At 45.1% G+C, this 27025-nt stretch overlaps 1 protein-coding gene across 1 annotated transcript in view; it reads left to right on the plus strand.

Moving 5' to 3' along the window:
* LOC138268219 (FH1/FH2 domain-containing protein 1-like) overlaps window positions 1-27025 on the plus strand; it is a 1001023-nt gene that overhangs the window by 192738 nt on the left and 781260 nt on the right. The window contains exons 7-8 of the mRNA XM_069217669.1: window positions 1078-1189; window positions 8644-8738. Of these exons, the coding sequence (XP_069073770.1) occupies window positions 1078-1189; window positions 8644-8738 (207 nt within the window). The remainder of the gene's footprint in view (window positions 1-1077; window positions 1190-8643; window positions 8739-27025) is intronic.

Genomic DNA, 27025 nt, shown 5'->3' on the forward strand with positions numbered 1-27025 from the left:
TTCCTCTACCGAAAAGGTCGCTGAAGGCCTTTAGTATTTGCACACTGTGTAGTCAGCCTTCTGATGTGGGTCTGTGCTTCTGGCACGAAAATAGTCACCTAAAGAAACTTATGTCAGCTAGATGGGGTGCGCCTGTCAGTTCCAGCGCAGACAACACCTCAGTGCTGAGCAGAGCCAATCCTTACCACCGTCTGGCACGCAGAGGTGTACTGCTCAAGATTTTCCAGATCCATTCTGATGCCTGGGGAATATTCTGAGGTAAGCAATCTGTGGATAGATAGAGACTCTACCAGATAAGGCTTTATCAAAGTTAAGTAACTTGTTTTTCTGTATTGTTTTGAAGTTCAAATGAATGTAACCAAACATTAAGTCATTTATAACTATAGGTTACTTAATATTTGTCCCTTGCTCACTTTGCCATTGGAACAACCTTCAACCAACTGAAGAGCCCTTACTAGAATGAAACCCGAGGATATGTTCCATTCCCCCAAGTGACATGATTATTTAAGAAGTTCCCTGCTGCTAATGATGCATGGGTTGATTCATATAGGAATCCACCATTGCATGTCTTTAGTGTAGCTTGATAGTCAACCCTTGGGGTGTCCATTTCAAATAGCACAGCCTGAACCAATCTCAATTTTACTGTAAAATATTTGCTTCCATGAACATTTGTCCCCAAATTTAGCACTAGTTAAAGCTGTGCAAATGCTATTTAGTAAAAAGGTTGTGTGGCTTACTGCACCTAGTCCATAGATTCTCACAAAGTTTTCATGTGTGCATCTGTGAGGTAAGACTTCCGTCGACTGATAATCAGTCTTACTTTAAAAGTGTTATATATTATATTGTGTGCAGTTTAATCTTTATAGCAAACCTGAAGGTACGCAGTTGGGTTGAATATAAACGTTTGTTTGCCTATGTGACCTAACACAATCTTAATAAAGAGCTGGAGGCATGCATTGTGGGATATTGATGGTCATGTGGAATTTACCCTTTTCCAAAGCAATTTGGAGTGGACAGTGTTCTGGGGTTTTTGTACTAGCTTCTTTTCATATACTTGTTGTCTTTTTTTAATTGCAGTACCGTTTGGTGGTGAAAACCGCACTAAAACTGCTACTTGTGTTTGTCGAATATGCAGAATCCAATGCTCAGCTTCTTATAAAGGCAATAAACGCAGTGGATCAAGCTTTGGGTGAGTACCATCATTTCACTAGTTCAGAAACCTAGCCAGGACATTCCATGTATAAAAAATTGTATTTGTTCAGTTCTGGCCTTTTACGTACACCATTCATGAAGAAATGGTATTTATAAGAAAGAAAAAAAAAGCTAGTGCCATCATATTAGCCAATCCTACACTAACAGTGAACACAGATGCATTACCCCTCTTACAAGGTGATTGAGTGGTAGAAAGCTGCTGTGGAAAACCACTGACTAGAATATTCATGGGGTTATGTAAGTGCACTAGATGCATGTTTCCTATTAGTTTCTTATGTGATGGTGCAGAACACTTATTCTTGTGAGGGCCCACTAAAGGTGGGGGTATGCCATAACTACAGAATTGAGACAGGCTTTGTGCCTTTGGTTGTGATTAGTGAGTGTGATTGTCTAGGCTGGGCAAGGGTATTTGTTTTATCCCTGCCTAGAGAGAGAATGTTCTGATCAGGTGAGTGAGCCACTAGGTTCTAATAAGAGGGGTGAGCTAGCAAGGGCACTAGTTTGTATAATAGTTTTGGGGCACCAGCTGGTGCTCCTGCCTAAGTCTAGGGCAAATGCTGGTAACACTTCAGTCCTAGTCTCTAAGTTCTGCCAACACAATTTAAATTTGGCAACATCAGCAATAGGTAAGGGAAGGAGCCACTAGGTAATTAATCAAACAATCAATCATTGCATTTGTAGAGGGCGCTACTCACTCGTGAGTGTCTCAAGGCGCCTGAGGGGGCGGGGGGCTGCTACTGCTTTAACAGCCAGGTCTTGAGGAAAGGGGGGGAGCTGCCACTGCTCGAACAGCCAGGTCTTGAGGAGTCTCCTGAAGGTCAGTAGATCCTTGGTCTGATGTAGGTGGATGGGGAGGGTTTTCCAGGTCTTGGCAGCGAGGTAGGAGAAAGATCTGCTGTTGGTTGTTGTTCTGTGGATGCGTGGGACAGTGGCGAGGTCGCGGAGCGGAGCTGACGGTTCGGTGTAGAAGGTGAGACGATCATTGAGGTATGCAGGTACGGCTTTGTGGACTGCTTTGTGGGCGTGGGTTAGGAGTTTGAATGTGATCTTTTTGTTGACGGAGAGCCAGTGTAGGTCTCTCAGGTGGTCTGTGATATGGCTGTGGCGAGGGATGTTGAGGATGAAGCGTGCGGAGGCGTTCTGTATCCGTTGCAGTCTTTTCTGGAGAGCCGGCGTGTTTCCCGCGTAGAGCGTTGCCGTAGTCCAGTCTGCTGCTGACGAGGGCCTGGGTAACCATCCTTCGGGTTTCGGTAGGGATCCACCTGTAGATTTTGCGTAGCATGCAGAGGGTGTTCAAGCAGGAGGATGAGACGGCGTTGACTTGTTGGGTCATGAAGAGCGATGAGTCAAGGATGAAACCCAGGTTGCGGGTGTGGTTGAAGGGCGTTGGTGCAGCTCCCGGCATGGGTGGCTACCAGGAGGCGGAGGAGGATGAGGACCTTTGTCTTATCTGAGTTTAGCTTTAGTCAACTGTTCTTCATCCAGTTGGCGACGGCCTCCATACCTTCGTGGAGGTTGGTTTTGGCGGTGGCGGGGTCCTTGGTGAGGGAGAGGATCAGCTGGCTGCCATCGGCTCAAGAGACAATGTTGAGGTTGTGAGATCGGACGACTGTGGTGAGCGGTGCCATGTAGACATTGAAGAGTGTCGGGCTGAGGGAGGAGCCCTGTGGTACGCCGCAGATGGGCTTCAGATAGGAATGGAGGGAGGCGGACTCTTTGTGTTCTGTTGGAGAGGAAGGAGGTGATCCAGTCCACGGCCTTGTCGCGGATCCCTGCGTCGTGTGTGCAGGGTGTGGTGGGAGACAGTGTCAAAGGCGGCCGAGAGGTCAAGGAGGATGAGGGCTGTGGTTTCACCTTTTTCCAGGAGGGTCCGGATGTCGTCGGTGGCAGTGATGAGTGTGGTCTCGGTGCTGTGATTGCTGCAAAAGCCGGATTGGGACGGGTCCAGGATGTTGTTTTCCTCCAGAAGGTGGGTCAGTTGCCTGTTGACGATCTTCTCGAGATCCTTTGCCGGGAACAGAAGCAGCGAGATGGTCTGGTAGTTTTTGAGGTCCTTAGGGTCCGCCTTGGGTTTCTTGAGTAAGGCGTTGATCTCAGCGTGCTCGGCGTGGTGGCCTCGAAGGAGCTATTGATGATCATACAGAGTTGGGGGGTGATGATGGCGCTTGCACTACATCTACAACAGAGCGGGCAGGGGTCAGATGGAGAGCCGGAATGAATGATGTTCATTACTTTGGTGGTGTCAGCCACGTTGACATGAGTCCAGGAGAGCAGGAGGTTGGTGTGGTTGGGGGCGATGAGTCGGAGGTGTTGTTGGCTGCTGGTGGGGTCTTGTTGTTGAAGCTGTTGTGGATGTCTCTGATCTTGCGGTGAAAGAAGGTGGCGAGGGAGTCGCAGGGGTCTTGAGAGGATGGGATGTCGTTGATGCTGGAGCTGGGGTTGGAGAGTTCCTTCACAATGTTGAAGAGCTCTTTGCTGTTGTGCGCTTTGTTGTCGGTACGTTCCTTGGAGGAGGATGTCTTGGTGGTGCTTGCGGATGGCGTTCTTGAGGGCCGTGTAGGTGGCTGGTGTCTATTCCTGGTGCCACTTCCTCTCGAGTTTTTGGCAGGCCTGTTTGGAGGTCCAGAGGTCGGGGTGAACCAGGTGGCCTTTCTGAAGGCGCAGTTGTGAGAGGGTTTCTTGATCAGGGCAAGGGTGTTGGCACAGTCGTCGATCCATTGCCTGAGGTTACGGGAGGCTGTGTCGGCGTCGGTGGTGTCAGCTGTTAGGGCGAGGGCGGAGAGCAGCAGGTCGTTGGTGACCTTGTTCCACTGTGGCGGGGGATCGGTTGCGGGTGGTGGGTTTGTTAAAGGTGAAGTTGAAGCAGCGGTGGTCAGTCCAGTGGAGTTCTGTGGTGTGGCTGAAGGCGATATGGCTGCTGGCGGAGAAGATGGGGTTACACTGGGTTTTGCCATTCACCGGCTACCTCTGTTCCCTTAGGAGATAATCCTAGGATATTAGTTAAAAGTTGCTTGAACGGAACATGGTCTCAAACACTGAGAGGATTTGCACAGAGAAGTCCATGGTCACACACACTCTGGTGGACAAAATGCACTGGAGGGTTATAAGACATTCGGCTCGTGTGACTTGATAAAAAAGGACCTTGCTCCTTACCTGCACGATTAGTGACTGAAGATTGTGTGAATAGGTCTGAAGGTTGCAGAAAGATGGCATTGAGTTTTTTGTTTGACATGGTAATCAAATTCAATCTATTAAGGTTAGAAAAGCAGTTTATTGAAGAGATATCTGGGTTTTCCGCTCCTTTTTTAATAGTGGAGGACTGATAGGTCGGGTCTGTCATGGTGCAGGATACTATTCCAGATCCTGCTTGAAGAGCATTGTAACATGAGATGGGAGTGTCAGGGGTTTGCATGGTTCACGGAACACCAGACATTTTGATTTCTTTCTACCAGATATGATGGTCTTTGAAGTTTACTCAGTTAATAATAAAGAACATATTTATTCTTCTGTGGGCCATAATTAATGAGATTTGTTTTACTGTTAGAAATATGCAGGGAAGAAAATGTTTTTGCTATGTGCCATAATGGGGTGAGAGGAGAGGGTGTGATGCGTGTTAGGTGTAGCATGTTTGAAAAAGGCTGGTCAGGCAAAAATGCTAGTGGGTGAGAAATGTCCTGGTCAGAACGCTATAAATAATGATACATTCTCCCATGATATACATTTTCCACAGTGAGAGGCTACTAGGATATGTGTAAGAAAAGCAAGTTATTTTATGTCCCTTTGTATGAAAGAATGTGTAGTTGGTATGACTTGCCTAGTCGGTCTGAGTGGAATTAATTCCCCAAATTCAGATCCCCCAAGCATATTATCCAGGCCAACCATCTCCACCTTATAGTTCCCTTGCAATAAATGCCTTGCTCTGCAAGGAATGTAATCAGTGATTCTTGCCTATGTTATACGTTTTTGTCTGTATCCCCTAGCGTGCTGAAATTCTCCTCCCTCCTCCCCTTAAAAATGTTTTTCCAAAGATGATATCCTGGCCAAATAAAGGTCCATTTTCCCCCCCTTCTCACATTTCGGGGATTGACAAGATGCACAGAAGATTGTGTTGTATTCCTGACAAACCTGAAGAAAATAGAACAAATAAGGAAAAATGTGGGTCATTTTTTCCCGAAATTGGATTAAAATGCAGTACAGTAAAGTGAGTGTTTTTATTTCTTAAAAAAAGACTGCAAAAGATTTAATATGTGTTATTTTTCTACCCTTCCGGAATGGGTTGAGAGGTAAAGAAAAAAAAAACATGCATCACAGTTTTTTATCCCTGTAAGCAATCAATGTTCGCTAATTTGTATTATTGTGGCTCTTTTCTGCAATTTTTTTTTAGAAATTGGTAAACCATGAAAGTGTGACTGAACGAATAAGACATTTTGTATTAGTTTGAATCTGATACAAAATCAGGAAGATACACCGAAACTAGACTCATATAAACTCGAGAACATCCAGAATCAATACTGTAACACTTTTTAGAGTGGGAGTGATGAGTCAGATGTTAAAATTGAAAGAATTTGTCATGGAGAAATATTATTTGCCTAACATTCACACCTGATCTGTAAGGAAATGCCTCCTTGGCATGGTTACCCCCTGACTTTTTGCCTTTGCTGATGCTAAGTTTTGATTTGAAAGTGTGCTGAGGCCTGCTAACCAGGCCCTAGCACCAGTGTTCTTTCCCTAACCTGTACTTTTGTTTTCACAATTGGCACACCCTGGCATCCAGGTAAGTCCCTTGTAACTGGTACCCCTGGTACCAAGGGCCCTGATGCCAGGGAAATTCTCTAAGGGCTGCAGCATATCTTATGCCACCCTGGGGACCCCTCACTCAGCACAGACACACTGCTTGCCAGCTTGTGTGTGCTGGTGAGGACAAAACGAGTAAGTCGACATGGCACTCCCCTCAGGGTGCCATGCCAACCTCACACAGCCTATGCAGTATAGATAAGTCACCGCTCTAGAAGGCCTTACAGCCCTAAGGCAGGGTGCACTATACCATAGGTGAGGGCACCAGTTCATGAGCACTGTGCCCCTACAGTGTCTAAGCCATACCTTAGACATTGTAAGTGCAGGGTAGCCATAAGAGTATATGGTCTGGGAGTCTGTCAAGCACAAACTCCACAGCACCATAATGGCTACACTGAAAACTGGGAAGTTTGGTATCAAACTTCTCAGCACAATAAATGCACACTGATGCCAGTGTACATTTTATTGTAACATACACCCCAGAGGGCACCTTAGAGGTGCCCCCTGAAACCTTAACCAACTACCCATGTAGGCTGACTGGTTTTAGCAGCCTGCCACACTCGAGACATGTTGCTGGCCACATGGGGAGAGTGCCTTTGTCACTCTGTGGCTAGTAACAAAGCCTGCACTGGGTGGAGATGCTTATCACCTCCCCCTTGCAGGAGCTGTAACACCTGGCGGTGAGCCTCAAAGACTCACCCCCTTTGTTACAGCACCACAGGGCATTCCAGCTAGTGGAGTTGCCCGCCCCCTCCGGCCACGGCCCCACTTTTGGCGGCAAGGCCGGAGGAGATAATGAGAAAAACAAGGAGGAGTCACTGACCAGTCAGGACAGCCCCTAAGGCAACCCGAGCTGAAGTGACTCTGACTTTTAGGAATCCTCCATCTTGCAGATGGAGGATCCCCCCAATAGGGATAGGAATGTGACCCCCTCCCCTTGGGAGGAGGCACAAAGAGGGTGTAGCCACCCTCCGGGCTAGTAGCCATTGGCTACTGCCCTCCCTGACCTAAACACACCCCTAAATTCTGTATTTAGGGGCTCCCCTGAACCTAGGAACTCAGATTCCTGCAACCTAAGAAGAAGAGGACTGCTGAGCTGAAACACCCTGCAGAGAAGACGGAGACACCAACTGCTTTGGCCCCAGCTCTACCGGCCTGTCTCCCCACTTCGAAAAGACACTGCTCCAGCGACGCTTTCCCCAGGACCAGCGTCCTCTGAATCCTCAGAGGACTGCCCTGCTCTAGAAGGACCAAGAAACTCCCGAGGTCAGCGGCTCTGTTCACCCAAGACTGCAACTTTGTTTCCAAAGAAGCAACTTCAAGACAACTGCGGTTCCCACCGGAAGCATGAGACTTGCTACTCTGCACCCGACGCCCCCGGCTCGACTTGTGGAGAAACAACACTTCAGGGAGGACTCCCCGGTGACTACGAGTCTGTGAGTAGCCAGAGTTTCCCCCCCCCCCTGAGCCCCCACAGCGACGCCTGCAGAGGGAATCCCGAGGCTCCCCCTGACTGCGACTGCCTGACTCCCAGATCCCGACGCCTGGAAAAGACTCTGCACCCACAGCCCCCAGGACCTGAAAGATCGGAACCCCAGTGCAGGAGTGACCCCTAGGAGGCCCTCTCCCTTGCCCAGGTGGTGGCTACCCGAGGAGCCCCCCCCTTGCCTACCTGCATCGCTGAAGAGACCTCTTGGTTTCCCATTGATTTCCATTGGAAACCCGACGTGTGTTTGCACACTGCACCCGGCCGCCCCCGTGCTGCTGAGGGTGTACTTCCTGTGCTAACTTGTGTCCCCCCCGGTGCCCTACAGAACCCCCCTGGTCTGCCCTCCGAAGACGCAGGTACTTACCTGCTGGCAGACTGGATCCGGGGCACCCCCTTCTCCATTGAAGCCTATGCGTTTTGGGCACCACTTTGAACTCTGCACCTGACCGACCCTGAGCTGCTGGTGTGGTAACTTTGGGGTTGCTCTGAACCCCCAACGGTGGGCTACCTTGGACCCAAACTTGAACCCCGTAGGTGGTTTACTTACCTACAAAACTAACAAATACTTACCTCCCCCAGGAACTGTTGAAAATTGCACTGTCTAGTTTTAAAATAGGTATATGTGATTTATTTGAAAAGTATATATGCTATTGTGATTATTCAAAGTTCCTAAAGTACTTACCTGCCATACCTTTCATTTAAAGTATTACATGTAAAATTTGAACCTGTGGTTCTTAAAATAAACTAAGAAAATATATTTTTCTATGCAAAAACCTATTGGCCTGGAATTGTCTTTGAGTGTGTGTTCCTCATTTATTGCCTGTGTGTGTACAACAAATGCTTAACACTACTCCTTTGATAAGCCTACTGCTAGACCACACACCTCCACAAAATAGAGCATTAGTATTATCTCTTTTTGCCACTATCTTACCTCTAAGGGGAACCCTTGGACTCTGTGCATACTATTCCTTACTTTGAAATAGTGCATACAGAGCCAACTTCCTACATGATCTAATCTAGATCCATGACAATGGGAGCCTATTGAGAATGTAGGATATACTAACGAGCAACGTTGGGTTACAGCTTTTTCTTTAAATCTGATGTAATTACACTGCACCCATAATATGTACTTTACTGTCTATTTGTAGGTAGAAATCCATGGTCTATTTTGGTTGACATTCTTGAAGAGAAGAATGGGGCAGATACAGAGCTGCTTGTATTTGTAATGTCCCTCATCAACAAGGTAAGGTTTGTCCAGTAGCATCTGTTTTGTCACAAGTCTTTGTAGTTGTGGTTGTCTTACTGGTAGAGTGGGTGATTTCCAACTAGAATTTTCTGCTAGGATTAGGGCTTTGGTCGATGCTGCAGGGCTGTCCTACATCAGTGAAAGCAGACATCTCCATTTTGGAATTGTTCCATTTGTCCCGTCTTTGTGTGCATATTTTCACATGTTGTGAGTGCTGCCACTGTGACTACCACTTCATAGTATTCTACTCAAACCTGCAATCATTTGGCTAGTCACCATGCAGCATATTCCTTCCAGATGCCTGCAGCATGGTGATTGCCCATTAGATTGAAGGGGTTGACGACTGCTCTGTCAAGTACGCATTGTGTATCTGTGTTAGGACCTGCTTTCTGTCATGCCTGGCATAGGTATCTCTCTTCCTGAAGGCCAGTAAAGCTGCAGTTACCATGTTATGCCTGTTCCTGTCACCTGCTCCGGCATACCATGATGAGCCAAACATCCAAGTTGCTGCATGAAGTTGTCAGGTGGAGGATTGGAAGCCTGGGTCTGGAGGAGGATGATAAAAATATTCAAGATAAAGTTGAGGGCTAAAGGCATAGGTGGGGACTCCGTCAACAGTGGCATTCACAGGAGCAGGTCAGAGGAGAGAAAAAGTGAAGCTTTGAATGCCTGTAAGATGGAATTTAACTCCATACTACCATGAAAGTAGTGGCCTCTCTGTAGACAGCCACATGTAAATGTGAAGAGGTCAGTCATCCTTACATGTGGCCAGACATATGAACATTCATTTAATGACTCCTCTTTAGAGCTATCTTATTGAGAATTATTTTCTTGGTATCTCTCTATAGGGATGCCGTTTATGGATGGGGCACTTCTCTGTGACCATTCATTATTTGACCTCTTGCTAGAGACACACCTGCTATACTGATAAAGTGATATGCATGTCAGTCTCAGTCTAGTAGCATGACTCCTGAGAATCAGGAGTGCAGTCACCTGGGCTTACCTCAAAGATGTATGTAAGCTGAGGGGGAGACCAGGAGACCAACAACTTGCAAATGCTGTGTCGCTGAGTGGAGTATATTTGCTGAAGCAGGAAGAAGAATCTGATATGCAACCTAACAGAAGATACCATTGTAATCAGGTATGTAACGGGATGCTTTCATACACATGCATAATTGCATGTCTGTCCGACATAGGTGCATACTACATCAGGCATTAAAATAATCCTGGAAGTGGTAAAAAGAATTATCCAGTATTGAATCTTTCATAGATTCACAAGCTTGAATAATTCCCTCTCATCGAAGTGGGAGTCGCTGGTATCATAATAAGTAGTGTACATTATAATAATAGGCTTTAAAAGGAAAGGTAAGCTCAATTTAACAGCCTATCCATGTCCTTTCTTAAAAAAGGACCCAAACCATACATTGACCAATCAGGCGACAGAACCCTCACCACAGAGGCTCCATTCCCTCAGATTTTCTACCGCACATCAGGTGAAAGGAGTCTCCCTGAGCTCTGTTCAGTGTTTCTCTTCAGAGGTTACTTCAACTGAATACTTCTCAGGTCAGCTTTAACAATTATATTTTTTTACAGCCTGCGACATTCCCACCATGTTAGGATTTCCAGGGAAAGGTCTTTTTAAGCCATGTAACACTTGTGGCAAAAAGAGACTTTACTCAGAAGACCCTCACAGTGAGTGTATTTATTGTCTCTATCCAGAGCACAAGGTTGTGGACTGCAAAATCTCTAGAACTTTCTCACAGAAAACCCCAAGAGACAGAGAAGGAAGGCTCCTCTTGTGGTTGCAAAAACGTAAATCAAAAGAACATACATTCTCTGGGGAAGAGAGTGATGACTGTGCAAACTGAGAAATCCCACAAGAGAGAAAGATCTTTGGAAGCGGAGCCTCCAGGGCCCCACAAAAAAGCACTTAAAAAATCTCATGGAAAATAGATGGTGCCACATAAGAAATCTTCCTAAAGAGTCTCTTCTGCGCCTTCAACACCGGCTACTAGAGAAAGTTCTGTCAGAAAAATTTCAAAATCGCTTCCTTCTACAGCAAAAATAATTCCTGATAAAAAATTCAAAAATTCCTTCACCGCTGATGAGTCTCGTCGACGATCCATAACACCAACTTTCACAACTGCGACATCGCCTATGATAATGTCATCTCCCTTGTCGTTGACGACCATTGTATCCTGCAGGATTACGACGAGACCTCCGTTGACTAAAGAGAGTAAGATACTACCATCGACAAGCGCTACAACTACAGTGATGTCCTTGCCGTCGACGGAGGGTTACCAAAAGATCATCGCCGTTGACGACCTCATCATCGACGAAGCCACTGTCTACGACACCATCGTCGACAATACTATTGTTGTCACCCTTGACGAAGTTACCTCCAACAGCCACGTTGCTTTCAACAACATTGATGCCTGTAACTGGCCTGTACCCTGCAGACCAGCTATTACGTCCGGAGCACACCTCCCCAAGTAAAGGCACGCCATTTCCACCACATCATTTATTTGACAAGGTGTCAGAGGATGAAGGACCTTTTGGAGTAGCGCACAGCCCATCCGAATTGCTGGTTAAGTGCCAGGATGATGAATAGAATGATGACCAATACTATCATTCAAACGTTTACGTCACTGAGAACGTACAACAAACCTACCAGCCTAGCACACCAATACAGAATCAAACAGTACAGATGCCACAGGATTTTTAACCTGCATGCAATGCTGCAGGATTACTATAAACGCTTTCCCGGACCTGGACAATCTGCGCCTTCATCGCACCTTCAAACACCGGCAAGATCACCTCTACAAATGCTGCCTACTCGCCCTTCTTCACTATCCTTTTCAGGGATTCCGCTGTCTACAATGCCATTAGCAGATCCACAGTCAGACGATCATCATACATCGCAGGACGAACAGGAAGAAGAAGGAGAAATAAGGGAACAAGCCTCCACTTATTCAGAATCGGACAACTACGTCATACAGCCACCATCACCACCACAGCCGCCTCCTGTTGACTCTCCACCGGACGATATTGGTGGTTTTCATAGTACAATGAAGCATGCAGTGAAAAGGTTTCAGTTACCTCTAACCTCTAAACAGACTGTTTTTTGTATGATTTTAAGGAACCCAGAGAGAAGTCAGTTAAAGCAATACCCATAATAGATTTCTTTTGGCAAGAGGGTATTAGTACTATGAAGAATCCAGCGACCATTGCATTAGTCATGCTACGTCTGGATAAGAAAGATAAAGTTCCAGACAATGCACCAGCTTGTTTATTAGGACATCCAAAGCCAGACTCTGTGATAAGTCAAGCTGACCAGAGGTGTTCTAAAAACCCATCAGCACCCCATTATAACACCACCTGATAGAGATGGGTGCTGACTCGATTCTATTGGAAAACGAGTATGGCAGGGCTGACATCAAATGCAGCAAATTATCTTGTGATTCTGGCAAGGTTCGACAGGCAAATGTGGTTGGATATGTCGCAATACATAGATCTCCTTTCAGAGGAGGCCAGAGAAGAAGACAGAAAAAAATTCTTCTTGAGGGTCAGAAGGCGTCTCCAGAAATCATAGTCTGGGCGATTGACATCTCAGCAACAGGTTTTTGGCAGCTAGCAGGAGCAGCTGTGCTCAGAAGACAAGCCTGGCTAAAGGCCACATCCTATATGCCTGAAGTACAGAGTAAAATTTTGGACATGCCTTATGATGGCAAATCACTATTCAGAAAACACATAGACAACGCATTACAGGCTATTAAGACTTATACTGGCACTGCCAGATCATTGGGTGCGTTGCAGTCGAAAGGGCAACCCTTTTGACGAGCCAGAGGCAGGTGTACTTTTACCTTTTGTGGAGGTTTTCAACATTATAGACAGCCATATCAACCCTACCAAGGACAGTACTGTTCTCAATACACTCAGCAGTATAGACAACCACCTACGGCAGCCTACAAGCTGACAGCTAGGGGAAAACAACCCACCAGAGTTCAAGACTCATCAAGGAAGCAATGACCTAACACCAACGCAGGCTACCCTACATTCCCAGTAACTACACAAATTAGGAGGTTGCGTCTCCCAATTTTTCTATCAATGGGCTACTATAACAATGGCCAAATGGGTCCTAAATGTCATATCTCGAGAGCACACCCTTGAATTTATCAACAAACCACCAAATCACCCAGCCGAGGTTCCACCCCCCCTCCACATCTAAAGCAGCTACTAAAGGACATTTCCCTCATGATATAAAAAGGAGCAATAGAAACAGTACCATCTACTCAAAAGGGAATGGGATTTTATTCCCTTTTCTTTCTCATCAGGAAAAAATCAGAAGATTGCCATCCGATATTGGACCTTCGCAAACTAAACAACTATCTCAAAAAACAATCCTTTCGGATGGTCACCTTGCAGGACATTGTACAACTTTTAAACAACGGTGACTATGTGACTTGTATAGACCTCGAAGATGCGTATTTCCACATATCCATTCATCTAAATCATCGAAAATACCTACGATTCCAGGTAGCCAGTGCTTATTTTCATCTCCAAGTGCTCCCCTTCTGTTTAAAATCAGCCCCTCGAATATTTACAAAAATGCTAGTTCCATTAGCAGCACGTCTGAGGCAAAAAGGAGTTCAAGTATGCCCATACTTGGACGATTGGTTGATCAAAGCTCCTTCACTGCAAAGAAACACAGACCACACAAACATGTGTCTCGAACTGTTCGAAACCTTGGGTCTCACAGCAAATAATCAGAAATCCGCTCTCACTCCAAAAACAAAAATAGCCTTTCTAGGTGCAATTATCAACACCAACACAGACAAAGCAATGGCATCTTTGGACAGATAGATAAGAATACAACAACTAGCTTTCAATCTAATCAAAAGAAGGTCTGTTTCAGTTTGGATGTACAGATCGTTCCTAGGAATGCTATCTTCTTGCAGTACTTTAATTCTGAACTTCAGACTTCACGTGAAGCCACTGCAAGAGGAGCTAGACTAGCAGTGGAAACAATTGCAGGGCTCCTTTGACGGCACCATACAAATAACACACATAATGAGATCTTACATGCAGTGGTGGATGCAGAAGGAGAATTTGGCAGAGAGACTAACTTTTCTGTCCCTAGTGACAGATTACGTAATAACAACAGATAAGTCACTACAAGGCTGGGGCACGCACCTGCAAGATCTTTCCATCAGTGAAAATGCACATCAACTATCTCAAACTCAGAGCCATAGCTCTTGCGCTCCACTCGTTCCTTCCCAAAATCGAAAAATCATCCACGCTCATCAGAACGGACAGCAGCACATGCATGCATTACCTAAACAGGCAGGGAGGAACAAGATCAGAAGCCTTGTCGCATCAAGCAGAGGAAATCTGGAACTGGGTGATACAGAACAAAATATCTCTGAGAGCGGAACATTGGCCAGGAGAATCAAATGTGCTGGCAGACCCTCTGAGCTGATCGACTTCAAACTGCCACGAATGGGAGTTAGACCAGCAAACATTGCAGAACATATTCATCTGCTGGGGCACGCCAAAACTAGACCTCTTTGCCACAAGGAACAACAGGAAATGCCAGTACTACGCAAGTTGGCATCACCAAAAATGGTCATTGGGAAATGCATTTTCGATAATATGGATGAAAATATTTGCCTACGCGTTTCCTCCGATTCCTCTAATCTCATGGATACTTCGCAAAATGAAGAGAGAACCATGCAGGATCATCCTCATACCACCCAAGTGGTCCGGGCAGTTCTGGCACACAGAACGTCTGCTGCTATAGGAAAAGCCATACGTACAGTTACTGCCCAGTCGGGCAATGCTAACAATGAACAAAGGCCGGATCATGCATCCCTATCCGAAGCATCTATATTTAGCGGCGTGGCTCCTGAACACAATGAATTTAAAGACCTAGACATTCCACCTGATTGTAGAGATATTCGAGCCAAGGTTAGAGCAGAGTCTACCAATACATCATATCAACTAAAATGGAAATGTTTTTGTATTTGAAACGTGTACCCATTTTATTCCAATCCTGAACAAAATTTACTATATCTTTTGCAACCAGCAAAATCAGGACTCTCACACTCATCCATAAGAGTTAATTTGGCAGCAATATCTTGATTTAGACAAGAGGACAAAACACCCTCCCTATGATCGTCAAGAGTTATCAAGCAAATTATGAAAGGGCACTTCAGAGTTTTTCCTCCGTTAAGAAAACCACCTCCTATGTGGCATGTTACTATTGTCTTAAGCCAGCTAATGAGGGCCCTATTTGAGCCTATACACAAAGCAGACCTCAAATATCTTACAGGGAAAATTGCATTGTTGTTAGCACTGACATCTGCTAGAAGACTGGGTGAGATACAAGCCTTTACCATTGAAGAGCCCTTCATGCAGTTCAAGAAGGACAGTATACTCCTTAGAACGAACCTTAAGTGTATACCAAAGATTCCATCAGATTTCCATCTAAAAAAAACATCATTCTAAGAAAATGTTTTCCAAATCCCCAGTCCACTGCCGAACAGACACTTCACACTTTAGATGTTAGACGGTGCATTAGATTCTATTTACATAGAACAACAATTTCGCAAATCACGCAAGTTATTTGTCTCAAATAGAAACTTCAGGAAAGGCTTTCCAGCAACCAAAGCCACAATCGGAAGATGGATTGCTGAAACCATTCAGTTCTGCCATGCAAAGGCAGGGAAACCATTGACTAGTAGGGTTAAACCTCACTCTGAGAGCTATATCTACATCAACAGCTGTATTTGCAGGTGTGTTTATCCAGCAGGTCTGCAGAGCAGCGACATGGTCTAACAGACGAACCTTCATGCAACATTATTGTTTGGAAGAGGCTGATCAATCGGATGCAGCAGTGGGGCAAGCAGTTTTACGCCATCTATTCCAATAAGGTGAGCCATAATATATTTATCTACCCACTATCCGCTTGCTTTGTATATACATATGAATTTAAATGATGGACTGCTGACTATTCTGATTCAAGCATGTGAATCTATGAAAGATTTAATACTGGAGAAGAAAATTAGTTACTTACTTGTAACTGTAGTTCTCCAGTATTGTAACCTTTCATAGATTCACATACGACCCACCTTCCTCTCCATAGAGGCTCACCTCAGGCTTTCAGTACTAACTCACCTTTGTGCGTAAAAATCTGAGGGACTTGAGCCTCTGTGGTGAGGGGTTCTAGAGGGTGCTGTCGCCTCTTTGGTCCCTTTTTAAGAAAGGACATAGATAGGCTGTTAAATTGAGCTTTGCTTTCCTTTTAAAGCCTATTATTATTATGTACACTACTTATTATGATACCAGGGACTCCCACTTCGACGACGGGGAATGAGTCAAGCATCTGAATCTATGAAAGATTACAATACTACAGTTACAGGTAAGTAACTCATTTTCTTACACTACTATGGTCACCATGGTCAGCCTTAACCTGGTACTGATGTAACAAATGAAGGCACCAGTTGAGCCAGAGTACAAAACAGGACTAACATTTCTAACAAGTACAACAACACTTCTGGTTGTTATCAAATCACTGCGCAGAATAGGAGAATTGCAGGTACTCACAGTGCAAGAATTGTACTAAAAATACACAAAGGTAGGTTAGCTATGAGGTCAAACTCACATTTTCTACCTAGGTTGGTAGTATATTTCCACATTAATCAAACAATGACACTTGCAAAAAACACATGCCGAAAGAGCCCCCAACAGTAGATGTCAAGAGAACAATAATGTATTACTTGCAAGGTGTGTTTAGAAAAGAAAATGAATTATTTGTTTAATTTCCACCTGCAAACTTAGAGTAGGCAATTACAAAAGGAATCACCTCAGGGTGGATAATACAGACCATCCAAACATACTATGGTGTGCCTGTGGAAGAAAGACCAAAAACACACTCTACTAGGAAAAAGAGAGCCACCATAAGCCTTCACAGCTAAGGAATTAATAAATGGCATTTCCACTGTGTGAGGAAACTGGGTGTATTGTATGGTGTGGTTGTGCAACCTCACCATGTAATACATTATGAACCCCTTTAGGTCTCTTGGTTTACTTTTGTAAAAATTTCAGCTCAACCCAGGGTAGCTTGGAGTCTGAGCAGCAGGGCTTACACAAAGGTACAAGTGTAAAGCATTTAGACAGCACCAAAACAACTAAAGAAGAAATCAACAAGACACCAAAGTAATATCATACTAATTTATAAGAATAGACTCTTTTATGTATTTGTAGACACCACAATGAAAAAGATCCACTGGAGAGTTCTGGATATTTCGAATTTACAAGTTATAGTAAATGAGGTAATTTCACTCAACAGTGAAAAGGAATTGGCAAATTCAATGAATTTGTTACTTAGAAACCTGGGGGCCAACACCTGTGTGGCTTCCTGCAGGATGAGGGTTACACCTCCTTCCAGAGCAGTCCACTATTGTATCCTCCCCATGGGGTCGTTAGCATGTCCCCTTGGAGGGCAGAAAGCTGTCTCAGCTACAGGACTCCATATGCAATCCTTATTGGCACAGGGTACTGAAGGCAACAAAGTGGTAACTTTGCCAAAGTTGCACACCGCAACTTGTTGAATTAATTCGAGCTGAGAATCAAGTTAGCTTACTGGAACGAGTTATTTGATACCTTGGATGAACCACTTTGGTCGCGCCATTCCAGAGTTAGCACAGCTGAGAGGGTCAGCATGCAACTCTGCACTCGCCAAGTCAGGCCTGCAGTTAAAACGCTCATCCATCATGCAAATGGTGGTCTGGGAGTCGCCTTTTACTGGTGTGTCACGCACGGTGGTAAAACCAGTACTGCAGTCTAGGGGGGGGGTCTCTTACTTACATGCCCTGGTCACCTTGGGTACCATTTACTAGGGACTTACAGGTAAGCCAGCTTTGCCATTTGGGTAGAAGCCAATTTGACATAGCAGTTTAAGTGTAAGGGCACAGGCACTGAAGTCTAGTTACCAGGCCTCAGTGCACTCTAGGAGTCAAAAAACCATCAGCATCAGTCGAAAAACCTGGGGATGACTATACCAAAAGGGGCATTTACTTACACTTGGCAGTCACTTGGTCACCAGTCCACTCATTCACAAAACACTACTGCATGGACATTCAAGATAGCAGAACTGCTCAGGTGGGCCAGACAGTCTTAAGACACCTGTTTACGAACACACACTCATTTCAACCCAACCTCTCAAGTGGAGGAAATACAGCTACATAATCATGGTACAGCTTATGAATCCAGAAGAGTAATGTTGCAAAACAACAAGGTTTCTTCCCTGTAGTAGTAGTTTTGAACCTTGAAGACTTTTCTAGACTTGCATGCACCCCTCCTGCCTCCCATGGAAGAGATCTGAACCCTTAATATAATGAGATAACTATTTATTAGATAAGGTAAAAGAACAGGTTACCAAGGAGAAAAAGAATCATAAGATGATGAGCATGCACTGAGGCATTGTGGGTATACCTGCGGATCTCTTAGAGAGAACACCAAGAAGAATCTACCCACCTACTGAATGATGTCCAAAAAGAGAGAAAATAAGAAAAATGATTGGCTCAACCACTAGATAGCGGAATCAAGCACAACATTTGAATATATAAACATCTTCAGACACACACACATTTCTTAGAAAACCAAAGGTTACAGGGGCGTTATAGTTAGGATCTGAATTTACTTGCACAAAATCATAGAAATTCAGCAGTTATAGCTGTGGTTAACTCAAGTAACTATAACTCGTGCCCTAAGATTACTATTACTTGTGCCACCGCCATGCACAGTTTTCTCCTAGATAATTTTACTGCAAATGCTACATTGATATTACCAATGATGTTATCAAAGATGTCATGAGTGTTGTAATATGTGGGTCTGTCAGTGGGTGCATGGGTCTCCGAGTGAGTCTGTGAGTGGGTTCAGAATCTCTGAGTGGATGTGTGAGTGTATGCATGAATCTGTGAGTAGATCGGTGAGTGGATTCATGACTGAGTTGGTCTGTGAGTTGTGATGTGAATGTCTGAGTAGGTCTGTGAGTAGGTGCATGAGTGTCTGAGTGAGTGTCTGCGTGCATCTGTCTGTGTGGATGTGTCAGTAGCTGTTTGAATGATTCGGTCACAAAGGAACTCCACCTGCCCTTTTCTTTAACAAGAGTTCACAGTTTTGCACAAAATATCTATCCGGCTGGAGTTCTTTCTGCCTCCTTGGGTACATGTCCAGTATGTATTCTAAACTACAGCTGCATAATGGAGCACATGGAAATGTCACCAGTGACCTTGTGTGCGTTTTGACTATATGATTACTCCTGATGTCTCTTTATCCAGAAATTCGTGATAACATGAATCCTCCAATAGAGAGACCAACAAGACTACAAAGACGTAAATCTCCACCAAACCAGGGTTTTTCCTGTTATCTATATGACATAAGTGTTTCTTTGTTTTGTGGAGATGTCCTCATATTCCTCAGATTTAAGAATACCACCACCAAAATTGGCGGGAAACGCACTGGGGCCTTTTGGTATGGTTGCCATCATGCTGGCAAAACTTGGGAAGACCTTTTGTATACTGCTAAGATGGATGGTGCGGTGTCAAGTGGGCAGAGCTTTCAGGTGATTTGCACATTTTCATACTTGTAGCAATTTAAAGGGCGAACCATAGACTCTGCTCCCACCAGGAGAGGACAAGAAAGAAAGCACTCGACACAGTCACATACAGATTGCACTTCAATAGTTCAACAATGCATTCACCTCCACAAATGATTTCAGATCATTTTTCAATATGGAATTGCTGAAAAAACACACTTAATGGGTGGGGGGGGGGGTAACATGCGACCCCCCTCATCCCGTGGTGCCTGGCCATGTCTCCTGGGTGCCCTTTGACACCCACTGTGCAGGTTCAGGACCTCAAGAGAAGCCTCAAGGCCCCCGCGGTTCCAGCCAGCTCCCCATCTCCTGCGGGAGCCGGCATTGCTATTGCACACTGGGAGCTTCTAGAAATGCAGCTCGCTGTGTGCAAGAGCAATAGTTTCATCTCGTTCCCTGCTGAATCTCTGCGGGCAAGGAAAGAGATGAAACCTCTGCTTCCAGCGGGCGGGAGCACTTTGAAAGCTCCCGCCCACTGGAACTGGAGTGTTTGCTTTTGCTTGGTGGGACCTGTCAAAACTCTCACCAAGCAAAAGCAAACAGCTAGGTCCCTGTCGTGGGCACCCACGGACATAACAGGAGCTGGCCCTCGGGTGGAGGGGGGTTGCCAGGGCCATGAATGGCTCCTGGAAGGGGGCTGTACACCCTTCTATTTGCATGACCCACCCTGGGAGGTGGACCACTCGCCCCCCCTCATTTTTTTAAAGAAAAAGACAAAAATCAAGGCCCTGGGGAGGTCCCCGGGGCATAGAGTGGGGTCTGCAGAGCCCTCTGCTCCATATTCAGCTTAGCCCTGAGGGGATGGTGGTCACTAGGACTTGTGGAGGGGGTCCACATGGCCCCCCACTACTGTTTCTTAAGCCCTGGGGTGGACGGTGGTTCCTGGTGATTATAGAGCCTCCGGAGGGGGGCCCTGTGCTCCCCCCTCTTTTTTTTTTTTTTTTTTTTTTATAAATAAAGCATCAGGGAGGTGCTGGTCTCTGGGGCTCCAAGAGCCTCAGGTAGGGGGCCCTGTGTGCCTCCATCCTTCTTTTAAACAATGCCCCCGGGACCTGGCCCACCCTGGGGCTACAATTAAAACAGGCGCGGGGCCACCACTTGTTTTAAAAAATATATTTTGCTCTAAATTTTGCAAATTTATGGTAATTTTTAAAAAAAAGAACATTTTGCCCTGTCAGGGTCCCAAGATCAAGGCTTGGGGGTCAGGGTATTCATACCCTGCCACCTTTTCTTTTTTTTCCCCCCAATTTTCCAAGATGGCTGCCAACACTTCCTGGATGTATTGTTGGCAGCCAATCAGAGCTCTGCATTTCCCAGCGCAAGCTTGTTATTCTTCATGAAGTCGTTGTGGAGGAACCGCGGCCCTGGATATACAAATTTGGGTTTCCTTACATTTCTCAACAACTACTGAACGAAATTGCACCAAATAACAAAAAGCACAATCTGCAGAGCAAATTCTAGCTTTCTTCACAACTTGTTGTAATTCCATCCAGTAGTTTGGCCTGTAGTCATGTTCAAAACTCCTAGGGGAACTAACATGGGAAATGGGAAACACACTTTTTTTGTTACCCCCCTTTGTTTAGCCCCTGCTTGATGGATCACTCCGAAACTTTCCATGCACAAAAAGAGTTACTGGCACACTTTGTTTGAAAAAGGTTTGAGAAGATCCGTCAAACGGTGCTTAAGATATAGGCAAGTCAAAAAACACTTTTCCTATGGAAACATGGTCCTGACTATAACTACCTACTTGTGACCGTCGTTAGGTAATATATATATAAATCCACTGAAAAAAAACAAAGGTTAAAGTCACGTTGTAGTTGGGAGAATATGTCAGTGGAAACATTAACATTTTGAACTGAAATAAATCACAGAGATTTACTAGTTATAGTTAGCAGAGCTAACTATAACTTGCTCCACCTGCCATGCACTGCTTTTGACCTCATATATTACATCACTCAACCTGAATGGGTATTGTTTTGACTTATACTGGGTGCTCCCTTTTGTCTGGACAAAGCTGAACCTCTCTGAAGAGCTATAATTCTAACAAAACACATGCCAGGATTTGCATTTATTCATTGCAGGTTGGCTTGGATGGTATTTTACCAATCCAAAGATGTAATACTGTGCCTGGAGTGATAAATGGCTTGTGCCATTTTAGAACTCAGTGTGGATGACACAGTGCTAATCCTATGCTTGAAGACTTTTCTGTATGAATGGCAAAAGACTTAGAAGCCCCAAAAATGCTTGCATCGCAGACAGGATTGTTTCTGTGTAGGAAAGGACACCTTCTTGCACAGAAATTATCCCTGGCAGTTTTTTCCTCTGTCTCTGTGTGCTGGAGAATGCAACACACATAAAAAGACAAAAAAACAAGGATAAGTTAAGAAATGTCTCCTTGTTGCGCCTCCCCTGGGGAGGCGTAAGATGATGACACATTCCCAGGTTTACAATACCTTGTAAATCTGGCAAAGTGCTAAAACCCACTGCAACGCCGATGGAACACCTCCCTGACGCAGTTTAAGACAACGCAGCGTCTTGCGCTGCGTTGCTGCACACCATATCTACAAGGCCATAAAAAGCCATACAAAATGGCTTTGCAAGGCCTTTAAGTTGAGGGCCTGCACAATATACCAATGGTGTATCACAAAAAGCGATACATCAGCGGCACACAGGGCTTGGAAATAAGGCCCTTTGTCCCTTCATAGCTCGATTTGGATGGCACTGTGCTAACCCTGAGTTTAAAAACTTTGCTAGAAAAACAGACATTTTAGGTGAGCAGTTTTAAAGTGTCACAGTGTTGTCCATCTAAACTTGAGGACTAACCAGAGTTCACTGCTTGTTTTATTTTCTTTTACATACTTTTTGCAGCACTCTAAGCCTGAGTGTTGTCTTCAATTATGTTGTTTAAGATTTTACATAGATTTTTTTCAATGATGTCCTTGAACATGTCAGGAATTATGTAATAGATGCAGTCATAACTAGTGCATGGCAAGGGCATGAGTTATAGCTCAGTAAAATATAACAGGTGAACTTCAGTGTTTTCTAGTTTAAAACGTAATATTTTACCTGACATTTCCACCTAACTATAACTTTCCAGTTTGTGTTTTTCCCTGTGAATTTCTAAGTACGATATTATGAAAATACCTAGCTGCAGAGTCACTTTAACCTTTGTTTTTTTCGGTGAATTGCTGGACATTTTCGACATAAAATAAGATTTTAGTATCATAAATAATTATTCCAATTGCCTGGCATGCACGACACCCACTGGTGTCCAAGGCCCTGTTGCTGGCCAACCCCCATGGTCTTGCAACGGCCCAAGGCTCCGCCTTTTGTTTTTGTGGTGCTGCAGTATTGTTGTAAAACTATACAGAAGTCCCACTGAGTGCCTCAGTAGTACCACTGTACTGCTGTGCAGCCCCAAAAATATTTTTTTTTATTTGCCCACAGATGGGGGCCATCAGGGGTACCCCCCAACATGGGCTTGGGTCAGGCTACCCTACCCCTTATTCCTTTATTTATTTTTCCGGACACAAGGATCGAGCCACAGATGAATCCTTAAATGTTGTCCACAGTTTCTCTTCATATTAAAACCAGACTATCAGCCTGTGTTTTTTGAGCTTGCAGTACTGCAGTACTGCTGTAATATGGTGTCAGTAGATATCTATAAATGTTGAACCTAGTTCTCAAAAGCTACTGAACAGATTAAGACCTAATCACAAAAAGCATGTTTACTGGATCATAATCTAGCTTTCTACCAAATTAAGTTCCTTTGGGAAATTACATGGAGAAAACATGCTTTGGAACACTCCTGCCCCTCCCACCCTCCTCCTCTTACTTGCCATTGCTTGACAGACCACTCTAAAACATTCCAGGAAGGAACTGATGTCTCAGTTTCTATGAACCTTTCTTCGACACAAACACACACACACACACTCTCAAAGACAGCACACATACACATATATATTTTCCAGTAAATGCAAGAGTACTTTGCATGTACTAGTGTGATACTCAGTAAATGTTTTTGAAAATATATAGAAAAATATAAATACATTTTATATCTATTACCATTTTAATAAAGTGGAAACTGCTTGACAGGTTCCGCAGTCAATCACCAAAGTGTTTGCTGTGGCTTGGCTGTAACTGCAACTGCATCCAAGCCACAGCAAACAGCTATGTCCAGGGGGTGGGCACACCGGGACATAGCAGGAGCCGGCCCTGGTGGGTGGTGGTTCCCAGGGCCAGCAGTGGCTCCACGAGGAGGGCTGCGTGGCCCCCCTCCAATGTTAAGATAGCCCCAGAGAGGTGGTGATCTCCAGGGCTAATCGGGGTCTGAAACAGATCCCCTTCACTCTATTTCTCTTTTCCCCAGTGGATGGTGGTCCCCGGAGCACCCCTGGAATAGAAGCCCCGGGGATGTGGCCCCCATGTATAAAATTGAAAGCTCTGAGGAGGTGGCAGTCTCGTGGTGGGGGGGGACGGGCGCGGGCCTCCCTCGTATAAAAAACAAAAAATACAATTAAAGCTCCCACCTCACCCACACACAATTGTAGCCCACGCTTGCTTTTTTTTATTTTTATATAAAGAGTATTTTCTAGATACATCATCTGTCTCATTTGTCTTATTTGTCCCGTTGGTCCCCGTGGGCTCCATAAAGTATGAAGTAAATATTTGAGCTTGAACCCACCTCCACAGCACAGGATCAATAACCCTCGTTATTACAGTGTCTGAGGGAGATCGGCATAATCTTCACATAGCATAACATGGGTTTGGCTCCTCAACCATTATAGAGCTAGGAATGCAGGCGGCAGTGCCCCTTCCCCCGGGGTAAATCTTTGCTTTAAGGGAGTTGTTTTTTTGGGGGGGAATTTCTGTTGTCGTAGGTTGGTCAAGTGGCCAGTGAACTCTCCCAATTCCACCACACACTATTATATTTATCTGGGCACCCCCTCGCTTCGTATACAAGTTTTTTGCACCCTGAACACCAATCCACTCCTCGTCTCCATTTGGTGAGGGACGGCGCTTTTACGGCCTTCCATTCTGACATGATGTCTCTTTTTGCCACCAGGCAGGCCACTCCCAGGAAGGTTCGATTCACTCTGTTGAGCCCCATCTCACCCATGGCCCCTAGCAAGAGTGGTATCGGCAGATCATTTTCTATATAAATTCGGCCATCCTAAGTACTTCAAGAAGGTACGCTTGAAGACACTCAGACATGCATGCAACATTTGGATGCACTTTCGGAAGGTGCTAGAGATACCCTATTTTTGCAGCTCTTCCCCCATTTGGGATTCACCTGGCACTCCTGAATGCCTCACTGATAAATTATCAATTCCTTTGAGAGTGAGTGGGATTGTAAGATGGGGCCAGATAATGGAAGGACCAGAACTGTTAAGCTGGTCGACACTTTATGAAGGGACTGGAGGCACAGTCTCCAAATTCAAGTATCTTCAGATAGCTAGTTGGGTTAAATCGCAACAAATAGGAGAAATAGGAAGGAATATATGGGAAGGGAAATTAAACCAGAAAATCATTAATAAGGAAGTTGCTCTGTGGTACCATGCTCTGTTGGAAGCAACAAGGGATGGGACATCCCTTCCCTTGTCGAAGTGGGGGGGGATCTTTCCAACTCTAGATGTGAAATCTTTATGGAATAGGTCCTGCTCAGAATTGTGGTTCACGACCAGCCCGGCAGAGTTGAAGAAAAACCATTTGTTCACACTTCATAGGGTTTACTGGACGCCGGCCAGATTAACAGCTATCGGGAAAACTCAGAAAAACTGTCCGAGGTGTGGTGACGATAAGGCAAACGATATACACATGTTTTGGCAATGTTCAAAGTTGTGGGAATATTGGGAGGAGATAGGAAACACTTTAAAGATAATATTTAATGTGAACGTAAAATTGGATCTTTCTATGGTGGTGTTTGGGGTCAGTGAACAGGGTATGAATTATCAAAAATTGTCAGCACATCAGGAGCACCTGTTGTTTGTATTAATACTTTTGGCTAGACGAGAAATTTGTCGTAAATGGGTTGACCCCTTTCCCCCCCGTTCTAAGGATTGGCAAATATCTGTAAATCGAATGTGCATAATGGAACAACGAGGTCCCCTTTCTAGAAGGGATAACTTCTGGATGAACTGGGAAAATGTCTACCAATAGTATATTACTGTTTTGCTGTCTGGTCTCCTCCTCGTGCAACTTAAGTCCAATGATTAGTACTCCCCTTACCCAATACTGGGCGATGCTTTGGTTATGACTAGGTTTCATAGAAAATAGTATATCCTGGTTGATGGCATACGATTGGGAGAATAATAAAACGTAGACCAAACGGGACGACCCAAGGGTTATGTTTCCCCCGTCCGGTACCATTTTTCCTCTACCAAAGCATGGGTGATAATTATGAGGACGAAAAAAAAAGAAAAAAAAAAAAAAAAAAAGAGTGGTATCGGGGATATCTCTACCGTTGACTGTAATACCTCGGAGATTTCCCCATAATTAACTTCCAATATGACTCCATAGCTGGGCAAGCCCATACCATGTGAAAGAAATCGGCTCCCGGTTGAGAGCAACGGGGGCATTCATCTGTGGGTCGGAGATTAGCCCGGTGGAGTCTCTTAGGGGTAAGGTAGGCTGCGTGTAGGTAAAGGGTTCGTAGCAACTGAAGTCGTGTGGATATAGCCAGTGCTCGAGGGGCCATGAATTCTTCTCTCCAATCTATGTCGTCCATGGGACCCACCCATCCCTCCCATTTTTGGCGAAGCTCCTCGAGAGGGGGGGGGGGTGTATTAGCAAGGATAGAGCGGTAAATCTGGGAGATTCCCCCTTTGTTTAGATATCCCATCATGACCTTCGCTTCCAGTGGCCTGTACTGTGGAATGCTTTCCCCTGGTCGTACGTGTACTAGTAAAGCATGTCTGAGCTGTAGGTATTTGTGAAACTGGGTATTATTTAAAGAGTTTATTTTCTGAAGCTCCTCAAAGGACCGAATATGTGAATCTCCCCAGATGTCGCCAAGTGTAGATATCCCAATAATGTCCCATTTCCGGAACCCCTCCAGTGTGGAGATTTCCCTCAGCCATTTCCCTTGCCAAAGAGGAGTCTGTTGAGTTAGGCGAGACCACCACCCCGAGACCCTCTGTGCCGCTCGCCACCCCGTAAGAACCAGTCTGGTCGACTCGGGGATGGTTTGCGGGATCGCACCTCCGTATAGAGCATTAAAAACCCCGTTATAACCCATCGCCTGAAGTTCCAGTCTGTACGCGGGGTCTGTCTAGCCTCCCGACAGCCAGTCGTTAATCACCAGTAGGCGCATGGCCAAATAATAAAAATAAATGTTAGACATTCCCATGTAACAAGGGATCATTTGGGGCGGGAGCCGTGCCACAGGAATTTGGCGCGCCATTGTCTCGATTTCGTTAAACCATTTCCGGGGGATTGGGTGTGGGAAATTCTGCAGCTGGTATAGGAATCTGGGGAGTATCATCATTTTGTATTGTGCTATTCTACCCAGCGTATTGAGTGGTAGATTCCGCCAGCGTTGGAGATCTTTTTTGGACTTCTTAAGGAGCGGTGTGATGTTTAGTTCCCATGTTAGTTCGGGGAGCAGGGTTATGTGAACCCCCAG

Source organism: Pleurodeles waltl, chromosome 12 (genome assembly GCF_031143425.1).
Source record: "Pleurodeles waltl isolate 20211129_DDA chromosome 12, aPleWal1.hap1.20221129, whole genome shotgun sequence".
NCBI lineage: Eukaryota > Metazoa > Chordata > Amphibia > Caudata > Salamandridae > Pleurodeles > Pleurodeles waltl.